This window comes from Grampus griseus, assembly GCF_964374135.1.
Source record: "Grampus griseus genome assembly, chromosome: 9".
Taxonomy (NCBI): Eukaryota; Metazoa; Chordata; class Mammalia; order Artiodactyla; family Delphinidae; genus Grampus; species Grampus griseus.
In genome coordinates, this window is record NC_139003.1 from 5,864,725 (window position 1) to 5,887,540 (window position 22,816).

The 22,816-nt window shown below is 54.7% G+C and overlaps 1 protein-coding gene across 1 annotated transcript; it reads left to right on the top strand.

Moving 5' to 3' along the window:
* Positions 1-14,499: 14,499 nt before the first annotated feature.
* On the top strand, positions 14,500-22,177 carry CRYGN (crystallin gamma N; the record flags this gene model as incomplete). The annotated part of the gene is made up of 4 exons (XM_082661834.1): positions 14,500-14,520; positions 16,388-16,636; positions 18,329-18,474; positions 21,951-22,177. 4 exons carry the CDS (start codon positions 14,500-14,502, stop codon positions 22,084-22,086), a joined length of 552 nt encoding a protein of 183 aa, XP_082517960.1. The 3' UTR covers positions 22,087-22,177.
* Positions 22,178-22,816: the final 639 nt, after the last annotated feature.

The window sequence follows — 22,816 nt, forward strand, 5'->3', positions numbered from 1 at the left end:
TCACAGGACAAATTCAGATTAATGTGATGGAATTTTGCTAAAACTAAATTGTTCACTCCCTGCCCTCTAGAGCGCCGTGTCTCCCCGCCGTGTCACTGACGGTGCTCTCGCCTGAATTGCTCATCACCTCCTTGTCACCACGTCCAGTAGGTATTTCCTGGCCTCTGTCCTGACCCTCCAGCATTGCACGCAGTTGGTGACTTCTCTCTGAAGGTCTCTTTCCGCCTTCTGGTCTTCCTCCCAGCTCACTGTTGCTGCCTTGGCCTCCTTGGCTGTTGCCTCCTCCATTAACCTCTCGATGGGCCATTTTTCCTTCTCCCCTTCCTTGATTTCATCCTGTCACATAGCTCTCACTGCCGTGTTTCCTGAAGACCAAAATTCCTTTCTCGCACCCTGACCTCTGGGCTCCAGGCTTGTCTTCTCTTAGATGTCTCATAGGCATCTGAAGTTTATCATGCCCAAATTCTTGATTTTCCCTAAAAACGTGGTCTGCCCTGGACCCTGCTTCGGGAAATGGCACCATCATCCACTAGATACTAAAGCTAGGAGTTGGGGAGCCATCCTCTACCTCTTCCCTTGTGTCCCCTCCCAGCCAGTTCATCAACAAATCCTAAGGGCCCTGCCTTCAAAAATCTTATATTTTGCCCACTTTTCTCCATCTTCACTGCATACTAGTCTCTAACACCACACCCTCCAAATCATTTACTGCAGCCCAAGTCAACTTTTTTTTTTTTTTTTTTTTTGCCACACCGCATCACTTGTGGGATCTTAGTTCCCCGACCAGGGGTCAAACCTGGGTCCACGGCAGTGAAAGCCCAAGTCTTAACCCCTGGACCACCAGGGAATTCCCCAAGTCAACTTGTTTAAAACATAAATTGTTCTGTGTTACCCCTTTGCTTAAAATCCTTTAGTAATAATTGTGCCTGCTCAGGGTCTCCAGGGCATCTCATTCTCCAGCCTTTCTTGTTAAAAAAAAAAGAAGAGGTTTTTTGTTAGTTTGTCCTTGCCTCAGTGTCAAATAAACTGCCACTGATTGTTTTTGACGAACACCCCCAGGGAAAAGACAGTCAGTCAAAGACAAGCCTTGCAGATGGGGTTTTCCAGGGAACTACCAGACACTGCAGATGATGACAGTTTTCTGATCAGGGGGCTGAGAAAGCACCAGCCCATCTTGACCCTGCGTGCAGCTGCTAAGGAGGGGTCTGGCAACAGGGCAAGTGACAGTGCCACAAATCTCGCTGTGCTGAGAATCAGCCAGTTTCCTTAAACACCCTTGGACTGGTGCAAGCCTTTAATCTCCAGACCTATGAAAAAGTGATATATTTGGACAGTTTTTTTGACAGTGTTCTCACCGCGTTCTTGAAGGGTCTTCCTGCGCTCTCCCCAATGGCAACCCTCCAGGGTCTCCGCAGTAGATGTTTGTCTGTTGAACAGATGAGTAGCTGAGCCCTCCCATGGGCTGCTTCCTAGACGGCTTCCGTGGAACTTGGCCTGTGTCTGCTGCAGGGAAGGGGAAATCCTCACCATTCACACAGTGCACCGGGATGACCTTTAATCTTGGGTCCACCCCTTATCGGCTCCTAACAAGGAAGGAGCGCACCTACCGGGCGCCCTTACCATTGTTGGTGCAGCCAGCCTCGGACGCCTCGGACTCAGATGGTAGCAGTCTTCGTTAACAGTAAGTCAGAGGACGCAGAATACGCCGCTGCCTTTTATTTTTTGATTGATTTATTTATTTTTGGCTGCGTTGGGTCTCCGTTGCTGCGCGTGGGCTTTCTCTAGTTGTGGCGAGCGGGGACTGCTCTTCGTCACGGTGCGCGGGCTTCTCATCGCTGTGGCTTCTCGTTGTGGAGCACGGGCTCTAGGCTTGTGGACTTAAGTAGTTGTGGCACGTGTACTCAGTGGTTGTGGCTCGCGGGCTCTAGAGCGCAGGCTCAGTGGTTGTGGCTCGCGGGCTTAGCTGCTCCGCGGCATGTGGGATCTTCCTGGGCCAGGGCTTGAACCCGTGTCCCCTTCATTGGCAGGCTGATTATTAACCACTGTGCCACCAGGGAAGCCCCATGCCCGCTGCCTTTTAGATGATCGGCTAAATGGAAACAAGGTTTAACAATTCTTGGAGAAGTCTAGACTCCAGGGAAAACATCTCCAGCTCCTGCGGGCTGCAGCCACATGTGAGAGGCTTGCTTGCAGAAGGCTTCTGGCTGCCCTGGTGACTCAAGTTGACCGAGACTGTTGTGCAGGTGAACAGAGGCTGCCATGAAGGCTGTGCCAGCAGGAAACCAGGGCGCCTTCAGAAGCGTTCTCAGAAAATTCCAGAATCACCCCACTCCTTCACCTCCCCAAGAGCGGACAGTTTTACATTAAGCCAAAAAGCTTGACATTGAGTAACATTTTTGTGTTACCCATTCTTCTTACCTTTCCGTACCTTTGATAGCTTCCTAGAATGACCTGGGGAAGTCAGCTCTGGAGTTAGGACTGCGAAGATGCTGAGAGCTAACTTAGCATCTGTTTTCAGAGGAGGGGCCTGATCCCAGAGAGACCCCCCAACTCTTAGTTCATTGTTCGCACTACTGCATGTGTGAACACAACCCCAATACCCACAGGGAACCCCAAATAAATGCAGCCTCGGACTAAGACTCAGAACGTAGCCGTTGTGGTCCCATCTCTGCAGCTAGTGCGTATCTTTGGGTAACTTCTTTATAGTCTCTGGCCTTGATTCCTGCACCTAGGAAACCTCCCTTTGTCAGGGATTGTTGTAACGGACCCGAGTATGAAAACCTTCACTGTTCCCAAAGCCCAAATACAAGTGCAGACCATTGCCCTGCGGATGACGAGCTGACCCAGACCCCCGGCCTGAGTTTTCCACCTGACGGCAGGGCCTCCACTGCTTTCTGAAGCTCCCGAGGTTCCCACCTGTGCGTCCCCCGCCATAGTCGGTGACTCCGAATTCCGGCAGTGCTGCCGTATCATCACGGGGCTGCACATCCAAGAAGGCAAGATGGAGAATCACAGATTACTTCCACAAGCAAGTTTACCACACCAAAAAAAAAAGTTTCCTTCCAGTCTGGCCCGATAATAAAAGACGTGCGGCTCTGCCACAGTTCATGGTCACATGCACTGAAGGTCCCTCTGGACCCGCAGGGCTCAGTCGCGCACACGCCCCGTCGAACCCTGTGGCCGTGCAGTGGATGAGCCCTGGTCGGGGGACAGACAGCTTGTTCCTTCAGATTCCGAGTGGGGACCTCGGTCCTTCCTCTGAGGACGTCGTCACGCTCAAAGGCCCCTCCAGCTCCCACGTTCTGTTACAACCTGGGAAATGGGCTTGGCTCATTTTTTTTTTCTTTTTTTTTTTTTTTTTTGGCCGCGCCATGCAGCTTGCAGGATCTTAGCTCACCAAACAAGGATCGAACCCACGCCCTCGGCAGCGAAAGCACGGAGTCCTAACCACTGGACCGCCAGGGAATTCCCAGCTCATCTTTTTAAGTTATGAATTTTCTCAAGAAATAGCATAGGATTCTGGAAATATTATGGCCTCAGCAGTCAAGACCTTTCACCCAGTTCTTACTGCTGCCCAAGAAAGGCCCGGGCAGAGCTGTGATTTATTTCTTCCAAAAACAAAGCAGCCCCTTTCCGGCTGCCGCTCCCACAGGGAGAGCCGCCCTCTGCAAGAGTCGCTGGCTTCCTAGTGTTTTATCATTTTAGTCCCTCCTCCTTCTCCCATCATTACCAGATCAACGAAGAATCCAAGTAAAACCATACGGTAATCTCTGGCTTTTCTATGGGCATCGCTGTGAGGTTGACATGTCCTGAACTTTACCCTAAAAGGCTGAAGCAGAGTGCCAGCCTGGTGTTGACAGCTGGTGCAGCTGGAAAGGTTACATTCCTCGGCCCTGACGTGTGGATTTGTATTATCCCAGAGCAGAAATCATTCAGAGGCACCACCTTTTCTGTGCCTGTAACCGGAGCGTTGCGTGACGTTGTAAAATGATGGAAACAGCTCCAAGTCGGCCACCGACTCCCCTGTGATGCCTGCGGGGGGCGGCTCATCTGCTGGCCACTGGTTCTCAAACTCTGACACGTTCCAGAGCCACCTGGAAGGCTCGGGAAGGCACAAGGGGTGGGGTGGGGGGGCTCATGATTCCGCGAAGACATCTGGATTTCTGGCAAGTTCCAGGGCTATTTACTAGTGGTTCAGGGACCACATTTTGAGAACCGCTTAGGCAATGATACCTAAGAATGAGGGGGGACCACAGGTAGCAGTTCTATGACTGCAGGAAGTCAGAGCATATGCTGAGTGACCAACCGGTTTGCCTGGGACTTGAGGGGCATTGAATTCTGTCCTCTCAAAATCTTTGTTGTAGCTGATCCCCAGCACCTGTGAACGTGACCTCATCTGGAAATAGGGTCTTTGCAGACGCAGTTAGTTAGGATGAGGTCATACTAGAGTAGCGTGGGTCCTGAGCCAATGACTAGTGTCCTTATAAAAAGCGGAAATCTGGACTCAGACAGATACACAGAAGGAAGAACGCCATATGAGGACAGAGGCAGACAGGAGTGATGCAGCTACGTGCCAAGGGATGCCAGAGATTGCCAGCCACCACCAGAAGCCGGGGGAACGTGGAACTGATTCCCCTCGGAGCCTCCAGACATCTGGATTTCAGACTTCTGGCCTCGTATCTGGGAGAGAATACATTTCTGTTGTTCTAAGCCACCCCATTTGTGGTACTTGTTGTGGCCGCCCTCGGGGGTCCCACAAGGTCAGACTTTCACTTTGAAAACCAGGACAGTCCCTGGCAAACCAGAACGAGCTGGTCACCGTAAGCGTGATCAAGCGAAGTTCACACGGCCGGAACTCTCAGGTTTACAGAGGAGGAAGCTGATGCTCTGAGAAGTTGTGACCTGCTGTCCTTGGTCCACTCGGGCCATGCTCACTGGACACCACAGACTGGGGTGGCCCATGACAATGGAGGTTTTTCTCTCATCGTTGGAGGCTGGGAAGTCCAAGATCAAGGCGCCGGCAGACTGGGTCTCGGAGAGGCCTGCCCCCTGGCTTACAGGCATGGTCCTCATGTGGTGGGAGGGATGAGGGAGCTCTCGGGGTCTTCATTAGGCACGGGCCCATTCGTGAGGCTCCACCCTTATGACTGCGCACCTCCCGAAGACCCCAGCGCCTCACACCACCACACTGGGGCTTAGGATTTCAACCTATGAATTCGGGGGACGCAAACATTCAGTCTGTGACGCCTGCCAAGGGTCACCTCGCATTCGTGTGAGAACCTAGAACACGAGCCTTCTAAGAGTGGACCACGGCCCCCAGATGCTTCACGTACACGTGAGTGCGGACACACGTGTGCACTGTTGGGCCGCACCCCGCAGGCCTACAAGACTGCAGAAAGAGCCCAGAGTCAGCAGCACAGACATCAGTGGTCTGATGGATGTGGGAGCTTACACGTCTGAAGCAAGGTCCCGGAGCGACACCCCACCATGTGAGGCTGACAGTGGGCAGGACGTGGAGGCAGCCTTCGCTTCCGGTGGGGAAGGGGAGATGACCAGTTATGGGGGGAATTGACGTCAGGTTGGCTCATTAGTTACCAGGGAAACCAGCAGAAGGGCACAGCCCTCACCGCCCCTTTGATAAGAACAGTCACCAGCTGGGGCCTGGGGCACGTAGGTAGGAAGCTCAGTCTGTGCATAGGGTGTAGTCCGGAAGGGGATGTACAGAGAGCAAGAGAGCTGCCATCACGAGAGGCCTGACCGTACAGCACATACGTGAGCGTGTGAGCTGCACTGCAGCCTCAGGTGGGGGTGGGGGGCTTCGTGCAGAGTCACACTGAGTGGGTTCCGGGGCGAGACCTAGATTTTGCATTTCTGACGAGTGCAACGTGATCCCGATGCTGCTGGAAGCTGCCTGGGTTATATAACCCCCTCGGGAAGATGCAGCCCCTGGAATAAAGAAGTGACCTTGGGCTGACTGCTGGGGAGGGTGGAGGACCCAGGTTCTTGCCCTTGCTTTGCCACCTGGGGGGACAGTCCACATTTCTGGATTCACCTTTTTCCATCTGCAAAATGAAGAAGCAGTTGAACCCAATCGGTTTCCACTTACGCCTGTTTCTCGAGCTGGATTCTGGCGTTCCACTACAAAATGAAAATTGTTTTAGACAAAAATTTTATTTCAATCTCGAGGTTGTTTTTCCCAACGATTTTTCTTAAATAGGTGACACCTGCAGCCAGTTGTCCAAGTGACTTAACCCCAAATAACATCTATTTTAAGGGCTGCCGGTGCGTCCGGGGGTGAGGGTGAGGGTGAGGGTGGGGTGAGGGTGAGGGTGAGGGTGGGGCGAGGTGGGTCTCTCTAAGTTGAGAGCAACTGGGGCGGAGCCTGAGCCCCCGCCCCGCCCCCGGCCGCGTTTGCTCTGTCGCCTCCTGGAGTCCGAGGAAGGCACGGACTCTGCGCCCTTTTTCTCCGCATTCCTGACCCGCTGCAGCCCGTACTGGGGTGTAGGTTCCCGAGGCCCTGCCCTAGTGACCTGCAAGCTTGTCCATGGTTTCTTCTCTCACTTTCCGAGATTCCTTTTCGGGTTTTCGGGGTGAAGGGCTATCGGAAAGCGGGGGACTCCGCAGGAGAGGGAGGGGAGCCCGACGCCGGGGTAGGGGCGGGGAGGGGGGGCGGTCGGCGGGGGGAGGGGGAGGCGGAGGCCCGGTGCTCCGCGTGTTAACATCTTAGAGCTCCGCAAGGAAGGGGGTGTGAGAGATGCCACGCGGTTGTCCGCGGCCCCCAAGTCCACGCGCACGCGCCACGGCCTCCCGCGAGGAGGTCGGCCCTTCCTCTCTCCCCCAGATCCCGGCGCCGAGGGCGCGGCGGGCTGCATCTTCCTCGCAGGCTCCCTGCCCGTCCTGCCACCCGCCCCTGATGGGTGACTGGCCACCAACAGCTCCTGTGTTACCTTTCCGGAGGCGCCAATGCTTCCTGGCCGGTGGGCTCCCCACCCCCTCCGGGTGCTAAGAGTCACCAGGCGCCCGGAGCCGGTTCTGGCCTCTCAGGGAAGATGCAATTCCATCCCTCTGTCTACTGGCGGCTCTGTGATGAGTTTCCTCAGCGGGGAGAAGCCGGGTGAAAACTCTGTTTGGGGAAGACTGATCTGCTGATGGGCGCCCCGGCTTCCTTTTCTGGGATGAGGTGAGGGAGGCCAAGGAAACACAAGGAACCACGGAGGAGAGCATCTGCTGCTTAAACTTCTCGACTCCCACCTCACCCCCAGCCCCACCTGGGCGATGCTGTCTATTGAGGGAAAGTGGACAGCACCAACTCTTCCCACAATGGGAACACACTCCAGTCTTGGGAAGCCGGGAAAGGGGGCCCGGAGGCTGGCCTCCTCTTAGCGTTTCCCCCTCTCAGATGAGAGCACCCCTGGGAGGGCGGGGGCGCAGGACGGGAAGCAGGTTAGGGGCGGGGAACTCAGATTCAAAACATAGGGAAGGGACCGAGGGCCACATGCAAATGTTCCGTAAACTCGGATTCGAATATTAGCAGTGGAAAAAGGGTACCACAGCAGATAAAAACATTTAAAATTTTTAAATGGACACTATGAACATCTATATGCCAGTAAATCTGAAAACTTAGATGGATGGTCAATGGAATGGAAGACTATAAATGACCAATAATGACTCGAGAAAAAATACAACGCCCAAACAGAACTGTAAGTGTTAAAGGAATTGAATCCGTAGTCAAAATATCTAACCATATATAAAGCACTAACGGGGCTTCCCTGGTCGCGCAGTGGTTAAGAATCCACCTGCCAATGCAGGGGACACGTGTTCGCGCCCTGGTCCAGGAAGATCCCACATGCCGCGGAGCACCTAAGCCCGTGCACCACAGCTACTGAGCCTGCACTCTAGAGCCTACGAGCCACAACTACTGAGCCCGCGAGCCACAACTACTGGAGACCGCGCACCTAGAGCCCGTGCTGCACAAGAGAAGCCACGGCAATGAGAGGCCTGCGCACCGCAACGAAAAGTAGCCCCCACTCGCCGCAACTAGAGAAAGCCCGCAGGCAGCAATGAAGACCCAACGCAGCCAAAAAATAAGTTAATTACTTTTCAAAAAAATGTTCTCATTGCTCGTGGGTAAACACCAGGTCGCACGGTAGGTGTATCTTAACTTTATAAAAATATGTTTCTGCAAGTGGCCGCAGGGTTTTACATCCCTTCCAGCAGCTCAGGAGTGTCCACCTGCCCTGCATCCTCACCAAGACTTATAATTGGTTGTCTCTTTAAATTTCTGCCATTCTAACGAGATATAGTGATGTCTCGTTGTGCTTTGAATTTGCATTTGAGGGGGAGTTTTTAAAGGATGGGCATATTCTTGGCCTTTGAGGCATTAGATCAGGAAATGTTGAAGACTTAGGTGAAGGAGGAAGAACTGGTGGAGCAAAGTCCAAAACAAGAACAGGAATAGACAAGCTGGGCATCCTTGGAAAACTGCCAAACGCTGAAGGAATGTTGGAATTGTGCATCTGTAGGGGTTGAGGGCATGGATTCTGGATTCAAATCCCAACTCCACTGCTTACTTGTTGTGTGACCTTGGGCAAGTTGCTTATTCACTCTGCCTCACTTTCCACATCTATGAAATGGGGGTAATAATACCTACCTCTTAAGATAGTTGAGAAAATTAAATGATATAATAAGTCTTCGTTGGTGCCTTACTGTGTAAACACTATGAGAGTCATTATTATTGTCCCCATTTTTGAATTTATTATAATTCTATGTCTTCCCACTACCTGGCCCCTAACAATTTCCCTGAGAGGGGGGGGAGTGTAGTTACTGTAACCACCTCTAGGGGTCAGGCTTCAGCGCCTTTCACTTACCTAAGCGGCGCAGTATTTGAGGATAGGATATGGGGGACAAGGGGATTCTTTCCAGGACCCACGCGTCCAGCCTTTGCACTACCAGCCGTTTCTTCTCTACCCCAATCCAATGTTCCCCCTTGGAGACCTCTGGCCCCTCTTTTGGGAGGGAGATGTCTTATCATCATCTCCTAGAAGTGGATTTGAACTCGGGCAGAGCAGGGAACCCCTGGTCCGTGGGACCTCACACTGAGCAAGCCAGAGGATGTTTTCACCCCTCAACCCAGAAGGCTGAGGTCCCGGCTAGTCCACAGACAGGGCACAGATTCTGGCTAAAGGTGTTCCCTCCCTCCCTGTCCAATAAAAATGGGTCCCAGTCCAGTGGTTCAAGCCACAAACTGGGAAAGGTCTTCAGATAATAGGTTAGATTACAGGTTAAAACACACACGGACACAACAAAGGAACAGATGACAGGTTAACAGACACAAAAGCAAAGGAACAGATAACAGACTAATAGACATACCACAAAGGAATAGATAACAGGTTAACACACACACATCAGTCAGGAAGGACTCGGGAAAAATGAGCAAAGGATATGAGTAAGCAGTAAACAGCAGAGCAAACATGATGTACGTATGGACGATGTTGAGAAGCTGAACACAAATGCACGGGTCTGGGGGGCCTTTGCTTCATCCTGTGGAGTTGAAGGTGTGCTCATGCTTCCCCTGACAATTTTACTAAAGGTGTGGACCCCAAAGGGGGCGAGATTGGCCCCGGGGTTCTTTTGGGAATGTGAAGGTGTTTCCATTTGTCAGAATGACAGAGGAAGGGTAGCCTTCAGTAGGCAGGACCCGAGGATACTTGATACCCTGCAACATGCAATGAGCAATTGTCCCACAGTTTCACCCATAAACGCAGAATTCCCTGGTGGTCCAGTGGTTAGGACTCCGTGCTTCCACTGCAGGGGTTCGATCCCTGGTTGGAGAAGTAAGATCTGACCAGCCTTGTGGCGCAGCCAAAAGAAAAGAAAAAAAAAAGACAGTATTCTTTGCCTGATTTTAATATACACTGAATTTTCCCAGCATGCAATTTACTAACTAGATGGGAGATTTTACTTAGTTTTCTGAGGGACTTTTCCAAGAGTTATTCATTCACCGTTTCAGAAACTGGGGTCACTAACAACAAAATAACAAATTGCAGAAGGGTGCATATACAATATTGCCACATTGTAAAAATGTGTATTATTTCCCTGTATACAAATAGAGAGTAAAGATGTGAAAACGTGCAGAGAAATAATAAACACAAACATCACGGTAGTGGGTATATGTGGGGAGGAAAAGCTTCTGATGACTTCTTTCTTTAAAGAAAATAAATCAACCTGACATAAACATGGCAACACATTAATATTTGACAAACCTGGGTAGTGAGTGTGTCATTGTTCCTTATTCTCTAGAGCTCTCTATGCTCTAAATTGCCCAAAAGGGAGAGAGACTTGACAAAAACAAGAGGCAGGAGGATGGAGGCAGGCAGGTGGGCACTGAATCAGCACACATTTTGCAACTTTCTGACACTGAGCAGCTACTGACAGCTTTTAAGTTTGCATGTTATTGAGATTTTCTAAAAATCAAGGTAGCACCCTCAGCCTGCTCCTTCCACTGTCACCACACTTACGCTGAGCCCATTCCCCCAGTATTTTGTCCCCAACTAGCTGTCATATGTGGCTTAAGATCTCACCTATTTCAAAGTACATGTTAACAATGCTTTGAAGATGATCCACTCAAAGAAATGAGTCTCTACTGGTGAGGTTTTGCCAGTCTTGTATTTGTATATGTATGTATTGATAGCTATTTAGGGGAGGAGCTCTTCTCAGGCACACATAGATCATGTGAGTCTTGGCAGACCTGACCTCCTTATAATGAAAATCCTGAGTGAGAATTGAGATGTTGCATTGGGAATGGGGAATAGAGGTTAAAATTGCAGACATCTTATCGACAGGTTCATTTTTTACCAATTCTCTGAGGCCTGTGACTGGTCATTTTTCAGTATGCTTTGCAGAAAATACCCCAACTCACTGCTCTGTTTTGAATTCTGCCCACATCCCCTGTGTGCATTGTCTGTGGGCCCTGGCATAGTAACGGCAAACACAAATTAAAGATAAGACACTCTGAAAATAATGAGATCCCGCTACACACCTAGCAGAATGGCTAAAATCCAAAACACTGACACCACCAAGTGCTGGCAAGATTGCGGAGTAGCAGGAGCTCGCATTCATCGCTGGCAGGAATGCAAGCGGTGCAGCCGCTCTAGAAGACCGTTTGGCAGTCTCTTCAAAATTCAACATACTCTTAACCATATGATCCAGACTCGCTGGATACATACTGCTGATATTTACCCAAAGGAGCTGAAAACTGATCTCCATGCAAAAACCTGCCCATGAATGTTTATAGCAGCTTTATTCGTAATTGCCTTAACTTGGAAGCAATCAAGATGTATCTTGTTCAGTAGGTCAGTGGATAAACTGTGACGCAGCCAGACAATGAAATATTATTCAGCGCTAAAAGGAAGTGAGCTATCAGGCCACGAAAAGACGTAGAGGAAATGCAAAGGCATATTACTCATTAAAAGAAGCCAATCTGAAAAGACGACATACTGTATGATTCCAACTAGAGGACATTCTGGACAAGGCAAAACTGTGGAGACGGTGAAAGGATCAGTGGTTGCCAGGGGTTGGGGCGGGGGGAGAGGGATGAATAGGCAGAGCACAGAGGATTTTTAGGGCAATGAAAATACTCTGTATGTATATGTATGATGCTATAATGATGGATACATGTCATTATACGGTTGTCAAAACTCGACACCAAGAGTGAACTGTAATGTAAACTGTGGACTTCGGGTGATAGCGATGTGTCAATATAGGCTCATCAGCTACAAGAAACGTACCGTCTGGGTGTGGTGCTGATGGTGGGGGAGACGGTATACGTGGAGGTGGGGAGGGTATGGGAACCTTCTATACTTTTGTTCAATTTTGCTATGAACCTAAAACTGCTCTGAAAAATAAAGCCTATATTTAAAAAAATAATAAGGGGCTTAATTTTCCCAGGTGAATACAAGGGAAGAGACCCCCCTTCCCCTTTTTCTTCCAGAATTTCTTTGTCTTTTTCACATGTATGGGCGCCATTTTTTTTTTAACATCTTTATTGGAGTGTAATTGCTTTACAGTGGTGTGTTACGTGCACCTTTTTAATGGCTAAAGAAACCTCTTGCCAATCTAATACTCTGAAGGTTTCCTGTAGCAGCTGGGAGCTATCTGTTTGAAACATAATGTCCCACCTCCCAGTTTCCGGGGAGGAGAGGGGCTTAACTTCAGCTGCCACCTTACTCTGAACTGCAAAGCCTATTAATTTTCTCGTATCTGGGCATAAAGATACGAGAAAATTATATCTTGAGAACATGTACATAATGAGTATGTCTGCCTGACTCTGAAAGGCTGAGCCTTCTCTGTCTCTGCAGTCACTGTACAGATTGCCTGGGACGCATCATCTCTTGGGTTAATGCTTAGTCAGTAATACGACTGTTCTCTCTCTTCAACCTATATGGACAGGCTCTCTGGGTTGGGAGATTTTGTTTTGAATTCCATTTCCCCAGCAGGGCCCATGTCCGGAAGCAAACGTTAGAATGTGTGGTTTGGCCAGTGTGGATGCCCGTGGGGATGGCAGTCAGGCCAGGCCCCCTGGCAGGCCTGTCCTTGGATGCAAGGGTGACATGCAGGTGGTAGTGTCTGCACTACATGTGCCAGCCTCCCAGAGCAGGGACAAGGTCACCCCTGTGCCTCCATTGTCCATGACCTCCTTTTCCTGGACCTGAAGTGTCTCATCCGTGAAACGGTGATAAAAATCTTCTTTCCTAAGAACAGCTCAGACTGCTCCCCGCACCCGCGTCCTCTCTGCCCTGTCCTCTGTGAAGCCCCCTGGGGTCGCCATGGCTTGGATGAGCTCTCTCTCCTTCGAGCTCAGGGTTGGCCCCTTGCCCCAGCTAACCGCCCTGCTTTGTTCTCCGCGTGCACGTCTCATCCCCCCGGCAATTTGGGGGTGCGCATCTTGTGGCCTCAGTGTTGACTCTGTTCATTCCACAAACAATCTTTGAGCCTCTGTTATGTGCCAAGAACGTCTGTGCCCTGAGAAAGTCCCACGCTGGGGTGAGGCTGCGTGTTTCTGTAAACCCGTCCTTGCCGTCCAGGGTGGTCTGGGTGCAGAGCACTGTGGCCCACCGGCGAGTGGGGTTTGAGTCGGGGCGGGTGACACCTCAACGGATCAAGGGTGAGCACGGACTGGGCGGAGAGGGGCAGAGGTAGAGGGACAGCATTCTGGGGGGCAAAACAGCAGAAGTGGAGTCTGCAGGACCACAGCCTGGCATAGAGATGTAGGGGCAGCCCAGGGTGCTGCTGGAGCAGAAAATTTAAGGTGGGGCTGGGAGCTAAGACCGAAGTGTAACAGAGCAGGACCCTATTGGACCTTCCCGACAGACCCCTCCCCCGCATGTCTCTGCCTGACTCTTGTCTGTAGAAAAGCTGTAAGTCTCCCAGGCCTCCCCTGAGTCACAAAAGCCTGGCTCAAGGATTAATGAGTGGAAGGATGTGAACATGTAGTGATAGAGAGAGCAGTGGGGCCAGGAGAACTGGTAAGAATTTGAACGGTAAATCAGCCATGTGGCTCACAGAATCCTTAGTTCCTCCCTGAAGTACCTAGATAACAGCATCTGAAGCACACTTCCTGAGTTGTTTTACAGATGCTAAAATCCCCCCCAAATGGAAGAAGTTAACTACTTGATGACCATGAGCACGTAGCCCCCAGGCCTACTGGAGCCTGACGATTGATTGATCACGTTAACCCCTGTGACACCACCGCACTCTACCGCACCTGACACCGCCCCACTACCTCACCGTCAGCCAAGCAGAGACACCCTGCAACTCCCCTCCCTCACCCTGCCTATAAAAAAACCTTCCCTGAAACCCAGCAGGGAGTTGCAGCCTTTTGAGCGTGAGCCAGCCGGTTCTCCTTTCATGCCCCTTGCAAGAAACCCTCCTCTGTGCCGAGCTCCAACATTTCGGTTTGTCTGGCCTCCCTGTGGGTAGGGTACACAAACTTGGGATGGACAAGAGCAGCGGGCGGGGGGGCGGGCAGGGGCTGTCTTCTTTGCCCTCTGGAGCAGGGGTCCATCCTTCTTCACTCGAAGAGAAAGCGAACTCAGTAGCAACGTGAGCCTGGGTCCCCGGGTAGGAGAGCGCGCGGCGGGAGGTCTGGTAAGGCTCTGTGCGGAGGAGGGAGGGCGAGGGGAGCCTGAGGAACCCCACCCCAGGGCAGAGGGGTCGGGGGGCGGGGCGGGGCCCACCAGTCCTGACTCAGCAGGGCCGGCGAGAGAGGTGGCCTTGGGGGCTGGCTGGGCTGGCGGGCGCGATAGCACCAGGGAGACCCCCGGGAGGGGGCGGGGAACGGGTTGGGTCCCACGGGCCGGGCGGCCCCTCGCGGGCTTAGCACGCCCGACAGCACTAACGCGCCGGCCCAGCAAATCTTTTGTCGGGGCGGCGCTGAGCCAGCAGGGCGCCGCCCGCTATATCTGGGGCCCCCGCGGGCCGGTGGGACCGCGCACGAGGCGCACCATGGCGCAGCGCTCGGGGAAGGTGAGTGCCCACTCTAACCTCTGGCGTCCGTCCGCCGCCGCCCAGGGTGACCGCAGGGGCCCAGACACCCGCCCTCATTGCTCTTTGTGCTGAGGATGGGGGCCGGGGACAGGTGCGGCCAACCCGCTTGATGCCCTTTGCCTCTGACAACCCCGAGCAGAGTGCGCTAAATTTCTGAACAAAACGGGGTGCCTGGCCCCGGCTGAGGGCCTCTGTGATGTGGATGGGGAGTTCTTCCACCCAGTGTCTCCAGCACTGGCTCTGCGGCGCCAAGCCCCTGCCCCAGAGCCCAGCGCAGGGACGGGGCTCAGACCTAAGGGGTGCCGGGGTTGGAGTGGGGATCCTCGACTTGCCCTGCAGCCCTTGGGCCCCGCTTCTTTGCCTGAGGCTGTTCGAACGTGGCTGCTCCTTCCTCAGGATCTGCTCACGGGCACTTGGGGCAGGTTCTCTGCAAAATGTTGAAATTTGAGGGACCTTCGAATCCTGTGGGTGACCAGTTGTCCTTGAATATCTGGGGGCGGGGGGAGCCCTCCATCAGGCCTGCCTTGCGCGGGAAGAGTGGCAAGTTTGGATCTCTACCCCCTTCCCTGGCTCCCTATTCTAGCTAAGCTGAGACTGCCTTTGGTTTCCAGGGGCTACATTCAAGGTTAGTGGGTGAGAGCATTACTGTATCTGTCTGCGGGGGCTGGGTTATGCCTCAGCGACAACGCCGAGAGCTCACCTCCACTGTGGTCTGCACACCCTCCTCTGTGCTGCAGAGGGACACCTTGATATCAGCAGAGGGAAAGGGAGAGGCGAGAAGTGGTGCGTGGTGTTCAAACTTCCACGTCCACACACATCCCTTTGGCCAAAGCGTCTGGCCTCGCCTAACTCCGAGGGGCCCAGAGGAGCAGTTCCACCATCAGTGACAGTACACATACATCATGACCACAGTTACTGGGCCCCAGGCAACATTACTTTGCCAGGGCCCTTCTAGGAGCACAATTCTTGAAACCCAAAGAGTTATTGAGAGTTGGAATTTTCGGTTCCTCTGCAGAAAGTGAGTGAGTTTTGGGGTTGGTATGGTTCTTCTGTTTGTTTTTGTTTTGTTTTGTTTTTATTGAAGTACAATTGACTAACAAGACTTTATTAGTTTCAGGTGTATAACATTGTATATTTTTTTATACATTATCAAATGATCACCACAGCAAGTCCAGTGACCATCTGGTTCATGTTTAGTTTGGGAACAGGGACTACCCATCAGTGCAACACCACCATAGGACACAGTGTCTGAACTGAGCGCCGGGTTAGAAAGCTCCAGGTCTGACACATGCATGTCACCCAGAGGAGGGGCCTAGGACACAAAGGGACGGGGTTACATTGAAAAAGCCCTCTTTTGAGCCTTTAATCCCGTGCCAGGCCCTGACTTGGCTCGTTGGATTCAATATCTCCTGTTAAGGGGCCCAGTCTCGGAAACCTGACTTTCTGGAAAGTGAATATTAGGTTATAGGGTTGTAGGTGAAGTGTTTTCTTTTGAAACATTTCGTTGGATGTTATGTTTTAACAATAGACAAAAATTGAGTTTAAAAAATGCAGTGGGAGTTTGAAAAGACCCTGTTTTCAAACGGGCCCCTGGACAAAGGGGAAATCCCTGTCCCCTCATATCTTCTGAGATCCGTCTGCTCAACCATGGCCTCCTGGGGTGGGGCGAGCCGGGTGCTGGGTCTGACCTCAACCCGCCATCCAGGCGTTCCCTCACCCAGGCAACAGCGCCTACTGCATGCCACAGGTCGGGGCTCCAGGGCCTGGGAATTGGGGTTCAGTGGTGGATGCTGGGGCACAGGAGAGAAGCCCCTGACTCCTGGGTCCTCTAACCTGGCCTTTCTAGATTACTCTCTACGAGGGCAAGCACTTCACGGGGCGGAAGCTGGAGGTCTTCGGGGACTGTGACAACTTCCAAGACCGAGGCTTTATGAACCGGGTGAACTCTGTCCGTGTGGAGAGTGGGGCCTGGGTCTGCTTCGATCACCCCGACTTCCGGGGCCAGCAGTTCGTCCTGGAGCACGGCGACTACCCCGACTTCTACCTCTGGAACAGACACAACGACCACATGGGCTCCTGTCGGCCTGTTGGAATGGTGAGTGGGCCTGGGCCACTCCACTTGGCCGGGGTGGGGGCGGTTCCTGCTGGAGTGACCCAGGGCCCAGTTAGGCCTGGTTAGACGTGGGATGAGTAATCGGGGGGTGGGGGTGGGGGGAGCAGGGCCCTCCCAGCTTTAGGAACGGATGAGACTGTGAGATCTTTAAGCCCGAGAGATGTCCCCACACAGACCCAGCCACTCCCATGCGTGGGGACCCAATAGGAAAGCCCCTGGGAGTTTTCATTCCTGCATTTTCAGCCATGTATCAGGAAACCACTTTCAATTTCTGATGCCAAAATCTTGCTGAGTTTTCCACTTAAAATGCTATTGAAAACATGAGAGGTTTGGCTCTGCAACCAGATAGGGGAGCATTCAGCTAAAGTAAGGCTGATGTGGTCCTGGTGCGTCCACCCAAGCAGGTCATCTTCTAGTGCTTTTCAGGAGCCTTCAATGGAGTGGCCGACGGAGGAAGCTTAGGTATCACTGGCCAGGCAGCGGGAATTGGGGGGCAGGAGCCAGCAGGTGGCTGCCTTTTCACAGGGCCACCCAGTACGTGCGGGAGAGCCAATGAGAGGTGTCACTCCCCCATGGCGATGTTGCCCTCAGGGTATAGGGTTTGAGACTGGGCATTCCCATTCCTTAGAATTTTTCCATCTTAAAGTCCTAACTGACCTTCTGTGAGCTCCAGAAGCTAGGGTGGGAAATGGCTGGTTCCCGAGACCAGGGGTGTACAACTTATCAGAGAGTCTCGGCCCTGTGTCTGCGGGAGGACCCTCTCCTGGACGGACATCTGAGGACCCCCAGGGGAGGGGCCTCCTGTGTGGAAACCCCTCTCTTTTCTACATGGGTTGCAAAACCAGCTGGGCGTTGGCCTCTCAAATTCTAAGAATGCTTTCTTAAGATTTCCACCAGGTCATGGACATTTGGAAAAAAGAATTAACATGGCTGGCCCTGGATCTTGCATAATGCTATTTACATGAAAACTACCCTGGGTATCTTTCGAATGCTGTTCTCGGAAGAGCTGTCCTTGGGGCCAGCTGTGGCGCAGACCCAGCCCCCGCCGGCGCCAGAGCCCGCGGGGAGCTGGCCCACCTCGGTCTTTGGAAATACGGGGAATCTTATGGGGAGATGTATGTCCTCGTCCCAGGGAGCCAGCAGGGATTTCAGCAAATGAGATCCCTGTTATTTGTTTTAGATTTTTGGCTTCGTGTTTTAATAAACGTTATATTACAGTTTGTAAAATATTATCATTTAAAGGCTGCCAGTGGCCTGTGGCCCAGGAGGGGGTGAAGGGCAGAGGAATGCGGTGGTATGTCTGGGGCAGGAGGAAGCCCAGTGGCCCGGGCCGGTCCGAGGGCGGCCGCTGTCCCAGGAGATCTGGCCCTCTCTGGACCTTGGGTTCTGCAGTTGAAGAACGAAGTGACTGGACTGGTTCAGGGGCTCTGAATCTTTTTAAACTAATAGACCCCTTTCATCCAACCAAATCTCATACGCAAGAATGAGCGGCAGTGCTGGTCTGAGGGGCGTGCATTGAGGTCGGGGTACTAACCGGCCCCCCAGCCCAGGAACTCACGGGTGCCCTGGGTGCTGGATGGGTCCAAGCTCCTGCCCACATGGGCTCCTGTTTATGACAGGAAACGTCACCACTGTTCACCCTCTTTCCTTCCTCCACTTGTGGGGGGCCCACAGCATGGGGAGCATTTCCGCCTAGAAATCTTCGAGGGCTGCAACTTCACGGGCCAGTGCCTGGAGTTCAAGGACGACTGTCCCTTCCTTCAGAGTAAGGGCTGGACCAAGAACTGGGTCAACGCCATCAAGGTGTACGGGGACGGCGCGTGAGTAGAACCCGCGTGGCCGCTGACCACAGTTCCCCGCCTGCCGGGCTGGATCAGACCCCAGCAGGGGGGCCGCCTGTCCCCTGCCCAGAGACCTTTTCCCTCCCCCATCTGTCCCCCTGGCCCAGGAAGGCCATGGTGAGGGGACGCAGGGCCCCAAAGGCCCCCCTCGATGGCAGGAGGGCACTTTGCAGCCCTAGCCGTTTTCTATGACTGGGCTGAGCTCATGGACTGCGCTTTGGTTTTCTCGAGCTGGGAGAGGTCTGCTCTGGCAAGGGTGGGCCTGCCCACGTGCTCACCCGTTACTTACTCCGAACTGGACCTCTCCCACCACACGCCCAGCCCTGCCGCGGTGGCCTCCGGGGAGATGATGTCACAGTGGCTCACTTCTGGGGGATGGAGAGCGGCTGGGAGGCTTTTCCCCAGGCCCGGGGGGCTCGCCCGCCCTAGCCCAAGAGAGCCGTCAGAGCCCTGTGCTTCCGTCGACTTCCGCACAGCGGCTTCCTTCCACCAGCCAAGGGCGTCTGAACGCCCACTGTGCACACCCTTTGTGCCAGTTTCACAGCCCCTGCTCACACCCCATCTGCCCAGCTGAGTGGAGAGCGTTGCCCCATTTTACAGAGGAGCAAGCTGAGACCCAGAAAGTTACCCCACCCCGCTGGGAGTGGCCCCACTGGGATTGCAGCCAGGCCTTTGGCTTCAAGTCAGACTGTCCCTGATCTAGAGCTGGGTGTCTCCCCAGATCTCAGCCCCATGTCCCAGGAGAAGAGCCCCGAAACGTGCGTCCCAGGAGCCTGGCTCTTCTCCCAGCAGCTACGGGAGCCCTGTGCCGTCTGTGTTTCTGAGGCACGGGATCAGGGTGCAAGCGAATGGTCATGGGAGGGACTGAAGGAGGACGTGGCCGAGCTGGAGGAAGAACTCCCCACCTTCCCCTGCGAGGTCAGATGTTGGCTGCTGGGCCCTGGGCCCCTGACCCAAAGGCCTTTCAGAAATTCCAGGTTTGCCCTCAGTCAATGGCACCTGGCAATCCGGGGGTAGAATTCCAAAACGACCATTTGCTGGCTAAGTTGTGTCTTGTGAGGCCAGAGTCATACCTTTGTGTAGAAGGTGTCCTGAGCCCCGAGGCCCAGTCCCCCTCCAGCCACCCCCGGGACTCCAGGGGCTTGTTAAGAGAAAAAGGCAGGAAGGTAGGAGCTAAGATTTGACTGTAGGGACTTCACCTCCCACTTCACCTAAGCGGAGATGGTGCTCAGAGGGGCGAGGACTCCATGGGGCACTGCCTGCAGTGGGTCCCACGTCTGGACCCAGGCTCTGCTCCGCTCCCCATGGAGCCCTCGTCCTTGGCCTCCTGTGACTTTAACTTGTAAAAAAAAAATGTAAGCCCTTGGCAAGGAAAAGCTGCCCAGTGGTGCCCCCCAGGGTCCCCTAGTGTGGGCGTGACCTCCTTCGAGGGCTTTCCGGGCATCTGAGGTTGGGGGTGCAAGGTGGGTCTCCCCACACCTCCTACCTGCCAGGAGCTATTTTCTTTGGGTCCCAAGTCGCTCAGGAATGGCCTGTCCCCACAGACCCGTGTCCTGAAGGGCACCTGGAAGAGATATGCCAGCACCTCGAGGCCCACTTCCCAAGGGTGCAGTCCTGGTGCCGACGGCAGACAGCGCGCCCCTCCCTCCCGCGGCAGGAAGCAGGGGAGGGTGAGGGGTTCCCGTGGAGGCCTAGCCGGTCCCTTCCTCTTCTTCCTTTTGGGGACGCCCATATGCTCCAGGGCAGCCCAGGACACTGCTGAGGGTCCTTCCCAGCTCCTCCAGGGAGGGAGGGAGGGGCTGACTCCCTTGGAGGTGCCTCAGGCCACGGCCTCAGCATGTGCGTGGAGTGTGGGGAGGTCATGGGCAGGGTGGGGGATGCGGTGGGCACGGGGAGGCCGGCGGGGCAAGGGGTGGGGAGAGGCCAGACTGGACCCGGCCTGCCCAGTGCTCGCCACTCACTCCCACTCTCCACCTCTCTCTCACGCCCGACCCCTGACCCTCAGCGGACTGTGCCAGGCTCCGGATGTGGGGTTGGGACGGGGGAGGAGAGGGACGGTGGTGGCAGGTGAGTGGCAGCTGGCCTTGTGCTGGATGGGCTCACAGATTCTGAGGATGTGTCTCCTGGGGAGAAACCTTCAGCACCAGAGTGCTTTGGGGTCCATGGACAAGAACCCTTAGGTCAGAGCACCCCATGGCCTGGGCCAGAAGGGACCCCAGCAGCCAGACCTGGGTGTGTAGCCCCTTTGTCGGGGGCCTGGAGACTGAGGCCTGCTTTGCTTCCCAAGGCCCCCAGCCCCTCCGTGACTGACAGAGAAAAACGCTGTGTTCTATCAGTGGTCAAAGAGAAAGAGGCCAGAGTGAGGTGGAGAGGGCCGCCCTGGACAGAGTGGGTGTGGACCAAGTTGGCTTTGAGGCCTGCCGTGCTCCCCGCCGCTGCCCCCTCGCCCCTCAGCACAGGCTCCAGAGCCCAGCTCAGTGGGGGGGGGGTCCCCCTGGCCCTCCCAGCTGCCTGCTTGTCTCAGGGACAGTGGAGGGACGGGGCTGCGACAGCCACGCTCCCCACGTGTCCGGAGGCCTCTCCTCAGATCACACCTCCTGCCCTCCGGTCCGCAGGCAGAGACGACTTTCGGGGGGCCCCATCCCCCCACCGCCCCTTCCAAGAGAGAAACCTTCCCAATTACCTGCAGCCCCATAGCCTCTGGTGATGAGCGGCCCTGTTCTCTCCTGCCCTTGCCCAGAGCCCAGCCATAGGTGCTCCTAAACCAGTCCGTGTCCTTGTCGCCAGTCTCTGCTCCCCGGCCTGTTAGCAGCTGCCCTGGAGCTGGGAGCTGCGATGGGGAGGGAAAGGCTCCCTCATCCGTGCAGCTGCCTCCCTCACCCCTCACCCCACCGCAGGAACCTGTGGTCTGACTGATGTGAGACTCGCCAGGGCCTGAAGCAGGGCTGGGCGCACACGTGGACCCAGGAACACATTTGCTGAACGATGGAACGAATGAATAATAATCAGTTCCCATTCTGTGCCAGGCCCCCTGCCACGTGCTGAGTGCTGTCTGTGCAAACAGCCCTTTTCAGGAGCAGGAAGGAGTGGGGTGTGTGGGCGGGGGAGTGGGAGGATGAGAGTGGACGTGCGTCCTGGAACCACTCCTGGCCCTTGTGATGAACATTCTGGACTGGTCAGTTTCAAATGTCAACTGAGCACCCCTGGGTGCAAAGTGTCTCACCGAGCACTGGCCCGGACACACGGGGCAGTGAAAGGACGGGCGGGAGGTGGGCGGAGAAATAAGCCAAGAACGGGGATGGGGTCACGGGCGGGAAGGGCTGGTCCGGGGCGGAGGGGCGCGGGGCGGCGGCTGCGGGGAAGGAGGGCACGCGCGGCTGTGGTGCCAGGACAGGAGCGGCCGGGCCCTGCGCTGCTCAGCACCGGGCCCTGACCTCCGCCGCCCTCTGGCCTAGGTGGGTCCTGTACGAGGAGCCGAACTACCGCGGCCGCATGTACCTGGTGGAGCGGGGCGACTTCCGCAGCTTCTCCGACTGGGAGGCCCAGAGCGCGCGCGTCCAGTCCCTCCGCCGGGTGGCCAACTTCTTCTAACCGCCCGCCCGCCGGTGTCTGGCTGCGACCAGGAGCGGCCCGGAGAGAGGGACAGTCCCCCCAGCCCGCCCGGGACTCGGACCGTGGGAAATAAACGTCATAAAAGCCAAGCGCTGAGTGACTCCTCTGCCCTTCGTGACCAAGGGACAGCCGGGCGGGGGGCCCCCAGGCCCTGGGCAAGGGGCTGGCAGGACCCCCCGGCGTGGGAGGGATCGACCAGGAAGGGTGGAGGGGGACGTTGCGAGGCACCCGCTGGGGGAGCATTAGGGCTGGAAGGGACCTATAGGTCATGGAGTTCAATCCTGTCACTTCACACGTGAAAAGCCAGCGTCCTACATGGGGAGTCACCACCTCGGGTCCCAGAGCAGCTCCCAGTGGAACCAGGATGGGGCCAGGGCGCTTCCCCTTCCAGGAACCCCACCCACAGGCCAGTTAGGGGAGAAAGGGGCAGCGGGAGGCGTGATGGGGGCGGGGCAAGGATGTGATGGGGATGGAGCGGGGCAGGGGACCGAGGGGGTCTGCTGCGAGGTGGGGGCTCCCTCTGGGCTCTAGTCTCCCTGATCAGGGACAGGGGCTGCCAGGCCGTGTGGTCTGGTCCACTCCACAGCCAGGCCTGACCCAGGGGTCCTGAGTCTGCATCTCTGGGGGATCTTGTAGTTTATAGGGGAGGATCTTCTGAAAGGAGTGGCTGGATCCCAGGGACACATCACTCCTTGTATCCTGTAAGGAG